Here is a 14,070-nt window from a genome sequence, read left to right as displayed (position 1 = left end):
TAAGTGTCTGCCTGGGGCACTGGCATCCATATGGGTGCTGGTTCCTGACCCAGCTGTTCCTCTTGTGATCCAGCTCTCTGCTAATAGCCTGGGAAAGCAGCAGAAGATTACCTGACTGCTTGGGCCCCTGCACCCACATGGGCGACTCAGAAGAAGCTTCTAGCCCCAGCCACTGTAGCCATCTGGGGAACGAACAAGCGGATGGAAAATATCTCTCTCTCTCTCTAGTTCTGACTTTACCCAAAAAACAAAACAAACAAACAAAAAAACAAAAAACAAAACAAAACAAAACAAACAAAAACACCCCTCCACACACAGAGACGCAACATTTTTCTAATGAAAATATATATTACAATCCAAAGACATTATAACTGACACTGACTAAAGGTTTACTACTACCCAAGACTTATGAAGTGACCAAGTTTATTACCTGATGCCGTTTGATGATATCTTTCAACTTGTTAGCCAACTTCAGGTCAATGTCTGGAATGAGGTAGATGTTGGGTCTGGTCAGACAATTGTTCTGAAGAAGAAATAAGACTTTGAAATTTGTGAAATTCATATTATTTATACATTACCCTAATGACAAAAGTAAGTGCTCCAACTCATAGTTTTTAAACTGGTAACATGTAAAAAAATCTAAGTGGACAGCCCCTGGCACTGGCCCCTCCATTTCTTTCTCTCTCTTTTTTTTTTTTTTTTAATTTATTTGAAAGGTAGAATTAAACAGAATGAGGGAGAAGGAGAAAAAGCTCTTCCATCCACTGGTTCACTCCCCCAAACAGCTGCTACGGCTAGAGCTGGGCAGATCTGAAGCCAAGAGTCAGCTACTTCTTCCAGGTCTCCCATGTGGGTGTGGAAGGCCAAGCACTCAGGTCATCATCTATTGCTTTCCCAGGCCATAGCAGAGAACTGGATTGGAAGAAAAGCAGCCAGGATGAGAACCAGCATATCCACATGGGATGCTGGCACTGCAGGCGGAAGCTTAGCCTACAGTGCCAAAGCGCTGACCCCTCCATTTCTTAAAAATAGCAATGATTTGTCATTATGGTGCAGCAAGTTAAGCTGCTGCCTGCAATGCTGTACCCAATGTGGGCTCTGGTTCAAGTCCCAGCTGTTCCACTTACATTCCACATCCCTGTTTATGTACTTGGGAAAGCAGAGGAGGGAGGATGGCCCAAGTATTTGGGCCCCTGACGCCCACATGGGAGAAGTGAATGGAGTTAGGCTCCTATCTTTAGCCTGGCCCAGCCCTGGCCACTGAAAGCATTTAGGGAGTGAGCCAGCAGATGTAAGATTTCTGTCGCTCTCTCTCTCTCTCAAACTCTGTATTTCAAATAAATAATCTTTTTAAAAATAGCCATAATAGGCTGGTGCCATGGCTCACTTGGCTAATCCTCCGCTTGTGGCGCCAGCACCCCGGGTTCTAGTCCTGGTTGGGGCGCTGAGTACTAGTCCCGGTTGCTTCTCTTCCAATCCAACTCTCTTCTGTGGCCCGGGAGGGCAGTGGAGGATGGCCCAAGTGCTTGGCCTTGCACCCGTATGGGAGACCGGGAGGAAGCACCAGGCTCCTGGCTTCAGATCAGCGCAGCGCTGGCTGTGGTGGCCATTAAGGAAGTGAACCAATGGAAGGAAGACTTTTCTCTCTCATTGTCTAACTCTGCTTGACAGAAAAAAAAAAAAAAAGCCATAAAAAGCCATAATAAAACACATATATTAACTCCAAAGCTATGACCAAAACTCTACCAACAAAACACATCATTTTTCTTCCCTAGTGAAAAGTCCATGGATCAAATGACTTTCACACATTAAATCATTGATAATATCTAGAAGTTTTTCCAAGCTATCTTTCTGCAGAATGGGGATGGTTAATTCAGTGATCGCTACAAATATACAATCAATAAAAATATCAGCAAACACAAAGACAGAAATTAAACATTCTCTCTTCCAGGTTACAATGTAATTAGGGAAGCAAAATCCACATTTACTATACCACCACAGAGCAAATCCAAAGACAATGATTTTATAATAAAGTGGCCAGGATGAAAGTGGTCATATCAAGTGAAATGATGGCAATTCAAATAAATAAGTTTAATTTAAAAAAAATTTCTTCAGAAATTTAAAGTTTTTTTTTTTTTTTTTTTTTTTTTTGACAGGCAGAGTGGACAGTGAGAGAGAGAGACAGAGAGAAAAGTCTTCCTTTTTGCCGTTGGTTCACCCTCCAATGGCCGCCGCGGCCGGCACGCTGCGGCCGGTGCACCGCGCTGATCCGATGGCAGGAGCCAGGTGCTTCTCCTGGTTTCCCATGGGGTGCAGGGCCCAAGCACCTGGGCCATCCTCCACTGCACTCCCTTGCCACAGCAGAGAGCTGGCCTGGAAGAGGGGCAACCGGGACAGAATCCAGCGCCCTGACTGGGACTAGAACCCGGTGTGCTGGCGCCGCAAGGCGGAGGATTAGCTTAGTGAGCCGTGGCGCCAGCTAAAGTCATCTTAAAATGAACCTGTGTTCCTGTAAAAATAGAACAATAATTTCAGAGCATTTTCCTCTATTTGATCTTTTGGCAATCCAATGAACCCAACTGCAGAACTGAAAGTCTATTGAAGAAAAAAAAAACTGCAATAACCTAACTTTGAGTTACCTGCACCAATGTTTTTTCAATGTTCATAAACATTTCCACATTACGATCCATTCGAGATGGATTCTGTAGGTCAAACCTTCGCCTAAAATAGAAGAAAATCATTAGTAAGTTTGTTTCTTCCCTTAAAAAACACAAGTGAAAACTTGGTTTCAAAATTCAAAACAAACAAGTGAGTCAGAAATATTTGGAAACTGAAACAGCACTACAGAATGTCACAGGGTATTCCCACAGCAATATAGGAATAGAGTGTCGGGCTGGCGTTGTGACGTATAAGGTAAAGCCGCAGCCTGCAACACCAGCAACCCATATGGTTGCCAGTTCATGCATTCGCTGCTCCACATCCAATCCAGCTCCCTGCTAATGGCCTGGAAAAAGCAGCAGAAGATAGCATAAGTGTCTGGGACACTGCCCACCATGTGGGAGACCTGTAAGAAGTTCCTAGATCCTTGCTTGGGATCGGCTCAGCTCCAGCTGTTGTGGCCATTTGGGGAGCGAATGAGCAGATGGAAGATCACTCTAATTCTGACTTTCAAAATAAATGAATTTTTTCAAAAAAAAAAAAAAAGAAAACACTGGGCCCGGTGCTGTAGCATGGTAGGTTAAGCCTCCACCTATGGCGCCAGCATCCCATATGGGCACCAGTTCCAGTCCTGGTTGCTTCACTTCCAATCCAGCTCCCTGCTAATGGCCTGAGAAAGCAGTAGAAGATGGCCCAAAGGCTTGGGACCCTGTACCATGTGGGAGCAATCAGAAGAAGCTCTTGGCTCCCGGCTTCAGATATGCCCAGTTGCAGCCTCTACAGCCATTTTGGGTGTGAACCAGAGGATGGAAGACCTCTCTGTCTCTCCCTGTCTATCTCTATAACCAGTGTTCGTATGGGATGTCAGTGCCCCAGGCAGTTGCTCAATCCACTATGCCACAGCACCGGCTAAAGGTTATCCAATTTATTTATGCTTAAAAATCACTTGTTCATACTCAACACTGTCTGCGTTCTCCAAGACAAAGAAAAGCATCTTGTGTATTTAAATCTGTTACAGTTCTAAGATACATGATTTAAACAGACAAAATTCTTTCAAATAAAATTTCTAACTGGTGAAAAGAATAGAGATTATCCTCTAATCTGTGGCCCTAAGGCAACAAAGAATATCTCAAACTTTAGTACAAATAAGGGATAATAGCAATGACATTTATGATTTGTGTAAGATAAGACACAAGTGCCCATCTTTCTTCCACAGAAAGTTTAAGAGGTGGGGCTCGCATCCCATATCAGAGAGGCTAGTACAAGTCTTGGCTGCCCGGCTTCTGAGGCAGCACTCCCTGCTAATATGCCTGAGAAGGCAGTGAAAGCGCATAGGTCCTTGCCACCCATGTAGGGGACCTGGATGGAATTCCAGTTTCTTAGATTGAGCCTGGCCCAGACCCAGCTGAAGAGGTCATTTGAGGAATGAACCAGAGGACAGAAGACTATCTCTCTCAAGCTCAACCTTTCTCTCTCTGATTCAAATAAATAAGGGAAGGCAGGTAGGCAGGCAGGCAGGAAGAAAAGAAAATAGTCCAAGGGGCATGCCAAAGGGTCAGGGCTATGGAGATGGTTACATCCACCAAGACTTGGAGGTGCACAGAGTGCTTTAACTGACAAACCACACAAATCAAGAGAATCACCCATTTTCCCTGGCACTATGTAACATGGGAATGTCCAGGTAAAATCTATAAATATTGAGTTACTACCATATATTACCATAAAAGTACTGGAAATTGCAGAGAAAACTAGTTTGCTTTTTTCCCTGAAGATGATTTAATGTAGGAGCTATTATAAAAGCTACAAGGAGTATCTTTTTTAAAGATTTATTTATTGGGGCCAGCTCTGTGGTAAAGCCACTGCCTACAGTGCCAGCATCCTACATGGAGCAGCTGGGACTGGAACCCGCACCCATACAGGATGCCCGCATTGCAGGCGGCAGCTTTACCCACTATACCATAGCACCGGCCCCTCAAATAAATAATTTATATACAAAAAAAACCCAGATTTATTTATTTATTTGAAAGGCAGAGCTACAGAGAAAGAGACAGAGAGCAAGAAAGATCTTCCACGCACTGGTTCACTCCCTACATGGCTGCAACAACCAGAACTGCGCCGATGTGAAGCCAGGAGGAGCCAGGAGTTTCCTCAGGGTCTCCCATGTGGGTGCAGGGGCTCAAGCACTTGGGCCATCTTCCCCTGCTTTCCCAGGTGCATTGGCAGGGAGTTAGACTGGAAGCGGAACAGCTGAGACTCAAGCCCATCATGCCACAGTGCCAGCCACAAAATGGAGTATCTTAAATCACGGGATGGAAAAAGAATATCTGTCCTTGAGAAAAGCAGGTAACATGTAGCATCTGCCATAACTGAATGAATCTTACATCACACATGCCACGATACATAAAGAACAGCAAGACCATAAGTACCAAAATTGGGCAAATTGGGCCTCTAAAGCTACTAAAGGATGATTATTCCTCAGCACTATAATTAATCTCCTACTGTTCATTTCTTTATGCCATCAAACATGACCAGACACAAATACAAAGTGTTTGATAAATATTCTGCCTACTAGAATCTCTCTCTCTCTCTCTCTCACTCTCTCTCTCTCTGGAGATATTATAAAAATATCTAGTATTTCTTTGGGAACTGATTGCCCCATGATTCCACAAATGCTGAGCATACTGTTCTTAATAAATACTATGAATGATTAATAAACAGTAGCTGAATGGTGCTTTTAGAAAACGCTCTTTAGAGACCGGCGCCGCGGCTCAATAAGCTAATCCTCCGCCTGCGGCTCCGGCACCCCGGGGTTCTAGGCCCAGTTGGGGCACCGGATTTTGTCCTGGTTGCTCCTCTTCCAGTCCAGCTCTCTGCTGTGGCCTGGGAAGGCAGTGGAGGATGGCCCAAGTACTTGGGCCCCTGCACCCGCATGGGAGACCAGGAGGAAGCACCTAGCTCCTGGCTTCGGATCAGCGCACCGGCCACAGCGGCCATTAGGGGGTGAACCAACGGAAAAGGAAGACCTTTCTGTCTCCCTTCGCCTGTCAAAAAAAAAAAAAAAAAAAAAAACGCTCTTTAAAAATTAGGAAAACTGGTGCCGGTGCTGTGGCACAGAGGGTTAACACCCTTGCCTGAAGTGCCGGCATCCCATATGAGCGCTGGTTTGAGACCCGGCTGCTTCATTTCCAATCTAGTTCTCTGCTATGGCCTGGGAAAGCAGTTGAGGATGGCCCAAGTCCTTGGGGCCCCTGCACCCGTGTGGAAGACCCAGAAGAAGCTCCTGGCTCTTGGGTTTGGATCGGCACAGCTCCGGCTGTTGCAGCCAATTGGGGAGTAAACAATCGGATGAAAGACCTCCCCCACCCCACCTCTCCTCTGTGTAATTCAAATAAATAAATAAATTTTTTTAAAAATGAGTTAAACTTACAACACTCTGTAATGATTCTTTAGCTCATTCCATGAACCTGCTCATGTTCTCGACACCACCGTAAGCGCTTTACCTCTGTTTGTAATCTCAGCATCCCTTTTCCTCTACATGAGGTCAGTATTTCTAAACAGCTTCCCAATGTTTCTTCTTCTTCTTTTTTTTTTTTTTTTTGACAGGCAGAGTGGACAGTGAGAGAGAGAGAGAAAGGTCTTCCTTTGCCGTTGGTTCACCCTCCAATGGCTGCTGTGGCCGGCGTGCTGCAGCTGGCGCATCGCACTGATCCGGCAAGAGCCAGATGCTTCTCCTGGTCTCCCATGCGGGTGCAGGGCCCAAGTACTTGGGCCATCCTCCACTGCACTCCCTGGCCACAGCAGAGAGCTGGCCTGGAAGAGGGGCACCCGGGACAGAATCCGGCGCCCCGACCGGGAGTAGAACCCGGGTGCCGGCGCCGCAGGCGGAAGATTAGCCTAGTGAGCCGCGGCACCAGCCCCTAATGTTTCTTTAATGGATTTCTACCTCCTTAAATAAACAAATTTTGGGTCCAGCATTATAGCAGGTTAAGCTGCCTTTGATATGGGATCCCACAAGCGCACCAGTTCTAGACTCAACTGCTTTACTTTTGATCTGGATCCCTGATAATGTGCCTGGGAAAAGCAGCAGAGGATGGCCCAAGTGCTTGGGTTCCTACACCCACGTGGAGGACCTGGAAGAAGTTCCAGGAGCCTGGCTTCAGCCAGATCAAGCCAATGTACACATTTGGGGAGTAAACAAGTAGATCAAAGAATTCTCCCTTTCCACTTCTTCCTCCCAAATCTGCCTTTCAATTAAACAAATATTTGTAAGATAAAACAAACGTTGACCCTGTTTTCCTAAATTTACTCAGAGCCATCTGTTTATCCTTTTTTTTTTTTTTTTTTTTTTTTTGACAGGCAGGGTGGACAGTGAGAGAGAGACAGAGAGAGGTCTTCCTTTGCCGTTGGTTCACCCTCCAATGGCCGCTGCGCTGCGGCCGGCGCACCGCACTGATCCGATGGCAGGAGCCAGGTACTTCTCCTGGTCTCCCATGGGATGCAGGGCCCAAGGACTTGGGCCATCCTCCACTGCACTTCCCTGGCCACAGCAGAGAGCTGGCCTGGAAGAGGGGCAACCGGGACAGAATCTGGCGCCCCGACCGGGATTAGAACCCGGTGTGCCGGCGCCACAAGGCGGAGGATTAGCCTAGTGAGCTGCAGCGCCGGCCCTTTTTTTTTTTTTTTTTTTTTTTAACAGATAGAGTTAGACAGTGAGAGAGACAGAGAGAAAGGCCTTCCTTCTGTTGGTTCACCCCCAAATGGCCGTAACAGCCAGCGCTGCACTGATCCGAAGCCAGGAGCCAGGAGCTTCTTCCTGGTCTCCCATGCGGGTGCAGGGCCCAAGGACCTGGGCCATCCTCCACTGCCCTCCCGGGCCACAACAGAGAGCTGGACTGGAAGAAGAGGAACCAGGACTAGAACTGGTGCCCATATGGGATGCCAGCGCCGCAGGCGGAGGATTAACCAAGTGAGCCATGGCGCGGGCCCCAATCTGTTTATCTTTACTTAAAATCTTTCTCTCAAATCTAAATTTACCTAAATGTTCAACTCAATTGTAACTTTCTGGTGGTTATCTTGGCCCATTCCTAATCATTACTATAAAGGTAAATTCTGGTAAAGTCTATTAATCGTTTCTTCACATTTCTTATTTCAACACCTACCTTGTTTTCACTCCATTTTAATTTTTTTAAAAGATTTATTTATTTGAAAGGCAGAATTACAGAGAGGCAGAGGCAAAGAAAGAGGGCTGGTTCACTCCCCAAATGGCCGCAAAGGATGGAGCTGGGCTAATCCGCAGCCAGGAGCTTGGAATTTCCTCCAGGTCTCCCAAGCGGGTGCAGTGCCCCAACGACTTGGGTCATCTTCTACTGCTTTCCCAGGCCACAGCAGAGAGCTGCATCAGAAACGGAGCAGCTGAGACTTGAACCGGTGCCCATATGGATGCTGGCACTGCAGGCAGTGGCTTTACCTGCTACACCACAGAGCTGGCCCCAGTTCTAATTTTTTTATTTACGTATTTTCACTTATTTGAAAGGTAGAGTCAGAAATCTCCCAACCACTGGTTCACTTCCCAGGTACCTCCTAATATCCAAGTCTGGAATACACCAGTCAGAAGCTGGGAACTCAGCCAGATTTCCCACGTGCCTGGCAGAGACCTAAGCACTTGAGCCATTGTACGCTGCCTCTCAGAGTGCACCATTGAGAGGAAGTTGGATCAGAGCAGAGCCAGGATTTGAACCCAGGGACACTGAAAGGATACAGGCACCCCAAGTAACATCTTTTTTTAAAAAAAATTTCTTTTGAAGGTTTATTCATTCACTTGCAAGAGAGAGAGACATCTATCAATATAGAAAAATCTATTGAGAGAAAGAGAGATCGATCTTCCACCCACTGTTCACTCCCCAAATAGCTTCAACAACCAGAACTGAACAAGGCCCCTGCCAAAAACCTGGAACTCCATCCAGGTTTCTCATGGGGTGGCAGAGGCCCATCTTCCACTGCCTCCCAAGCACACTGGTAGGGAGCTGGACAAGAAGATCAGCAGTCAAGACTCAAACTGGTGCTCGTATGGAATGCCAGCTTCGGAGGCAGAGACCCAAGGAATAGGCTTGTAAAAATTTTTCCTTTGTAGACTTAGTGGCTACCAGAATGAGTGACTTTATAAATAGAATAAGAAATTGGTAATTATCAAGGTTGAGGGAAAATATATATAACTTTTCATTTTTCTGCTAATACAAGATTAAAATGTCCCCTAAAGCAAATGAAATTAAGCAAAGGGAACAATAAAGTACCAAAATCAGCAATTTACAATAGAACTTAATACAGCTTTTTTTAAACTTATTTATTTATTCAAGAAGCAGAATTACAGACAGAAGGAGACAGAGCGAGAGGTCTTCTATCTGCTGATTCACTCCACAAATGGCTCCAACAACAGGAGTTAGGCCAATCGGAAGCCAGGAGCCAAATCGGTCTTCTCGGTCTCCCACAAGGATACATAGGCCCAAACACTTGGGCCATCTTCCACTGCTTTCCCAGACCATCAGCAGGGAGCTGGATCAGAAGTGTAGTAGCCAGACACAAACTGGTACCCATATGGAATGTGGGCACCACAGGCAGAGGCTTAACCTACTATGCCACAGCATCAGCCCCTTTATTACACCTTTTAAAATGTCATTTAAGGGACTGGCACTGTGGCACAGTCGGTTAAATGCCCTGGCCTTAGACTCCAGCAGCCCATATGGGTGCTGGTTCTAGTCCTGGTTGCTCCTCTTCTGATCCAGCTCTCTGTTATAGCCTGGGAAAGCAGTAGAAGATGGCTCAAGTCCCTGGGCCCCTGCATCCACGTGGGTGACTGGAAGGAAGTTCCTGGCTCCTGGCTTTGGATCAGTGCAGCTCCGGCCATTGCAGCCATCTGGAGAGAGAACCAGTGGATGGAAGACCTCTCTCTCTGTCTCTACCTCTCTGTAACTCTTTCAAATAAATAAAATATATCTTTAAAAAAATTGTTTGGAAAAAATAAAACTGAAAATACAAAATAAAACAAATAATTTTAAAAAAATGTCATTTAAAGGTACCCAGAACCTTATCTTTAGCCCATATTTTCCCGTGTTTTAAAATGTCTGCTTTTTCAAATCTGAGGAAGGGGTAGGTTAGAAGCTACAAGCAACTTCTACTGACTGCAGGACAAGAAGCTCCCAACTGCCTCCCTGAAGAAGGCCTATTTCAGCTGACAGCCTCCTGGTATTCCTCAGTGCAACATGGGAGTCATGGGATTGTGACTCCTTATAAAACAGGGGCCATGGCTTTCAAAGGCTTCTGGCATCAGAACTATACCGAGAGATATATCATTTTCAGAATTACTTACAAAAAAGAGCCTACTAATTATTCATAGAAAAACTGCTTCTTCAGTAAATGATTCAAGTAACAAGTCTGAGGAATGGCGCTGCTGCATAGCGGGTAAAGCTGCCAGCTGCAGTGCCGGCATCCCATATGCGCGCTGCTTCAAGTCCCAGCTGCTCCACTTCCGATCCAGCTCTCTGTTATGGCCTGGGAAAGCAGTAGAAGATGGTCCAAGTCTTTGGGCCCCTGCCCCAGAGGTTGGACCCAGAAAAAACTCCAGGTTCCTGGCTTCAGATCAGCCCAGCTCTGGCTTTTGCGGAAATCTGGGTAGTGAACCAGCAGATGGAAGACTCCCCCCAACTCTCTCTCTCTGCCTCTAATTCTGTCTTTCAAATAAACAAATATCTTAAAAAAAAACACACACACACAAAACATAAAAAGTTTGATGGGAATTACCTCTATTAGAAATCTGAGAACTGGCCGGCGCCACAGCTCACTAGGCTAATCCTCCGCCTTGCAGCGCCGGCACACCGGGTTCTAGTCCTGGTCGGGGCGCCGGATTCTGTCCCGGTTGCCCCTCTTCCAGGCCAGCTCTCTGCTGTGGCCAGGGAAGTGCAGTGCAGGATGGCCCAAGTCCTTGGGCCCTGCACCCCATGGGAGACCAGGATAAGCAGCTGGCTCCTGCCATCAGATCAGCGCGTTGCGCCGGCCACAGCGTGCCGGCTGCAGCGGCCATTGGAGGGTGAACCAACGGCAAAAAGGAAGACCTTTCTCTCTGTCTGTCTCTCTCACTGTCCACTCTGCCTGTCAAAAAAAATAAAAAAAAAAATTAAAAAAAAAGAAATCTGAGAACTAATTTCAAAGTGGTCATTAAACAAAATAGGGTTGGCTGGATGTTATCTGAGAATGAAGATAAAGGCTAAATGAATCTATTAATAGAAACTCAATCCCGGTTTCCTACATGGGTGGAGATACTTGTACCATCACCTTCCCTCCCAGGTCTACACTGGCAGAAACCTGGAATCAGCAGTTGGAGCCAGGTAGCAGACACTGGTTTCCCACATGGGTACAGGGGCTCAAGCACTAGAGCCATCTTCCACTGCTTTCCCAGAACAAAGGTAGAGAGGTGGATAGAAAGAGGAGTAGCCAAGACATGAATGGGCAGGCATATGAGATACTGGTGCCACAGGCACAGGCTTAGCCTAGTATACCACAGCACTGGCCCCAAATAAAGCAATCTTTAAAAAGAAGAGAGAGGGCCAGTAATGTGGTACAGTAGGCTAATCCTCAGCCTGTGGCACCAGCATCCCATATGGCCGCCGATTCTAGTCCTGGCTGTTCCTCTTCGGATCCAGCTCTCTACTGTGGCCTGGGAAAGCAGTAGAAGATGACCCAAGCACTTTGGCTCCTGCACCTGCATGGGAGACCCAGAAAAAGCTCCTGGCTCCTGGTTTCGATGGGCTCAGCACCAGCTGTTGCTGCAGCCATTTGGGGAGTGAACCAGAAGATGGAAGACCTTTCTCTCTCAAATAAATAAAACCATAAAAAAAAAAGAAGAAGAAAGGCTCTCCAAATGCAATGTACAAAATACTGACTCAAGTAAGATAAAAAATTCATGAGATAATCAGGAAAATGTGACTAGTAATAGATAACAATATTGAAAAATTATTGATAACTTTCTTCACTGTGAAAACAGTAGTTATCTTGTTATAAAAAAATAATTCTTTGGGGCTGGCACTGTGCTATACCAGGTTAAGCCACTACCTGCAATGCCGGCAACCCACATGGCTGCCAGTTCAAAACCCAGCTGCTCTACTTCCATCCAGCTCCCTGCGAATGCACCTGGGAAAGCAGCAGAGGCTGGCCCAAATACTTAGTCCTGCACCCGCACAGGAGGCCTGAAGGAAGCTTCATGCTCCTGGCTTTAGCAAGGCACACCTTGGCCATTGAACCATTTGGGGAGTCAACCAGCAGATGGAGGATTTCTAACTCTGCCTTTCAAATGAATAATAAATAAATATTTGGAAAAGAAAAAAAAATTTAAAAAAGAGATCATGGAAATAAATAGAAAACTAAAAAAATTGGAGAGAGGGGGGAGGGGGAGGGGAAAGGGAAGAGGGGAAGGGGGGAGAGGGGGAGGGGAGAGGGCAGAGGGGAAAGAGGAGAGAGGGGAGAGGGGGGAGAGGGGAGGGGAAAGGGAAGAGGGGAAAAGAGGGGAGAGGGGAGGGGGGAGGGGAGGGGAGGGGAGAGGGGAGAGGGGAGAGGGAAGAGGGGAGAGGGGAGAGGGGAGAGGGGAGAGGGGAGAGGGGAGAGGGGAGAGGGACAGAGAGATCATCCATGCACTGGTTCACTCTCCAAATGAGCACAACAGCCAAAGCTGGGCCAGACTGAGCCCAGGAACTTCATCTAGGTCTCCCATGTGTGTGCAGGATCCCATGTATTTAGGCCTTCTTCCACTATTTTTTCAGGTGCGTTAGTAGGAATTTGGGTCAGAAGTGGAGCAGTCAGGGGGCTGGCATTGTGGTACAGAAGATTAAGCTCCTGCCTGCACTGCTAGTTATCACAAATGGGCACCAGTTCAAGTCTTGGCTGCTGGTTCATTCCCCAAATGCCCACAATGCCCAGGGCTGGGCAAGGCCAAAGTCAGGTACCCAGAATTTGACCTAAGTCTCCCACGGCCAGGGATCCAACTACTTAAGCCATTACCTGCTGCTTCCCAAGATGAGCATAAGCTAGAGTCACTAGCCAGAGCTGGGACTCAAACCCAGGTACTCCAATGTAGAATATAGGCAAATTAAACACCACCTTATTTGACAGGCTAAACACTCTCACTAGAAACAAATTTTTAGGAGGCTAAATAACACTGCTCTGAGCTGGAGACAACACAGTAGTACAAAGGTGAATGTTGCGGCACAGCTGGTGTCACAGTGTAGCAGGCTAAGCAGGACCGCAAGGCCAGTATCCCACATGGGCGTTGGTCCAAGTCACAACTACTCCACTTCTGACCCAGCTCCTGCTAATGGCATGGGAAAGCAGCAGAATATGGCCCAAGTATTTCAGCCCCGCCACTCATGTGGGAGACCAGGAAGAAGCTCCTGGCTCCTAGGCCGGCGCCACGGCTCAGTAGGCTAATCATCCGCCTGCGGCGCCAGCACACTGGGTTCTAGTCCCGGTTGGGGCGCCGGATTCTGTCCCAGTTGCCCCTCTTCCAGGCCAGCTCTCTGCTATGGCCTGGGAGTGCAGTGGAGGATGGCCCAAGTGCTTGGGCCCTGCACCCACATGGGAGACCAGGAAAAGCACCTGGCTCCTGGCTGCGGATCAGCCCGGTGCGCTGGCCGCAGCACGCCCGCTATGGAGGCCATTGGAGGGTGAACCAACAGCAAAGGAAGACCTTTCTCTCTGTCTCTCCCTCTCACTGTCTATTCTGCCTGTCAAAAAAAAAAAAAGGGGGGGGGGGCAGAAGAAGCTCCTGGCTCCTGACATTGGCATGGCTCATCTCAGGCCATTGTGGCCATTTGAGAAGTGAACCAGTGGAGGGAAGATCTCTCTTTCCTTTTCCCACTCTGTACCTCCAGTTTTCAAATAAATAAATAAATAAATCTTAAAATCAAAACAAAAGAAAACAGATGCTACTTGTGATGCCAACATTCCATTTCATAGTGTTGAGGTCTGGCTCCCAGCTCCCTGGTAATTCACACCCTAGGAGGAGGCAGCAGATGATGGCTCAAAAAGTTAGGTCCCTGTCACTCATGTGACAGACCAAACTGAATTCTGGGTTCCAGGCTTCAGTCTGGCCCTATCCTAGACCCATGCTAGCTTTTCTGGACATTTGGTAATTGAACCAGTAGATGAAAGATCTGTCAGTCTCTGCCTGCCTTTCAAATAAATGAAAATTAAAGAATTTTCAAAAGACAATAATATAACAGCCAGTGCTGTGGTGTAGCAGGTTAAGCTACTGCCTGCAATGCTGGCACACCATATGTGCACTGGTTTGAATCCAGCTGCTCCACTTCTGATCCAGCTCCCTGCCAATGTGCCTGGGAAAGCTACAGAAGATGGCCCAAGTGCTTGGCC

At 47.1% G+C, this 14,070-nt stretch overlaps 1 protein-coding gene across 1 annotated transcript in view; it reads right to left on the bottom strand.

Annotated features, from left to right (window-relative positions):
- Positions 1-14,070, bottom strand: part of SMARCC1 (SWI/SNF related BAF chromatin remodeling complex subunit C1) — a 166,420-nt gene that overhangs the window by 132,210 nt on the left and 20,140 nt on the right. Inside the window, exons 4-5 of the mRNA XM_051852494.2 lie at positions 2,640-2,721; positions 431-523 (exon numbers count right to left, since the gene is read on the bottom strand). Coding sequence (XP_051708454.1) covers positions 431-523; positions 2,640-2,721 — 175 coding nt within the window. The remainder of the gene's footprint in view (positions 1-430; positions 524-2,639; positions 2,722-14,070) is intronic.

Source organism: Oryctolagus cuniculus, chromosome 10, assembly GCF_964237555.1.
Source record: "Oryctolagus cuniculus chromosome 10, mOryCun1.1, whole genome shotgun sequence".
NCBI classification, from domain to species: domain Eukaryota; kingdom Metazoa; phylum Chordata; class Mammalia; order Lagomorpha; family Leporidae; genus Oryctolagus; species Oryctolagus cuniculus.
This window is presented reverse-complemented; position numbering and strand designations above follow the sequence as displayed.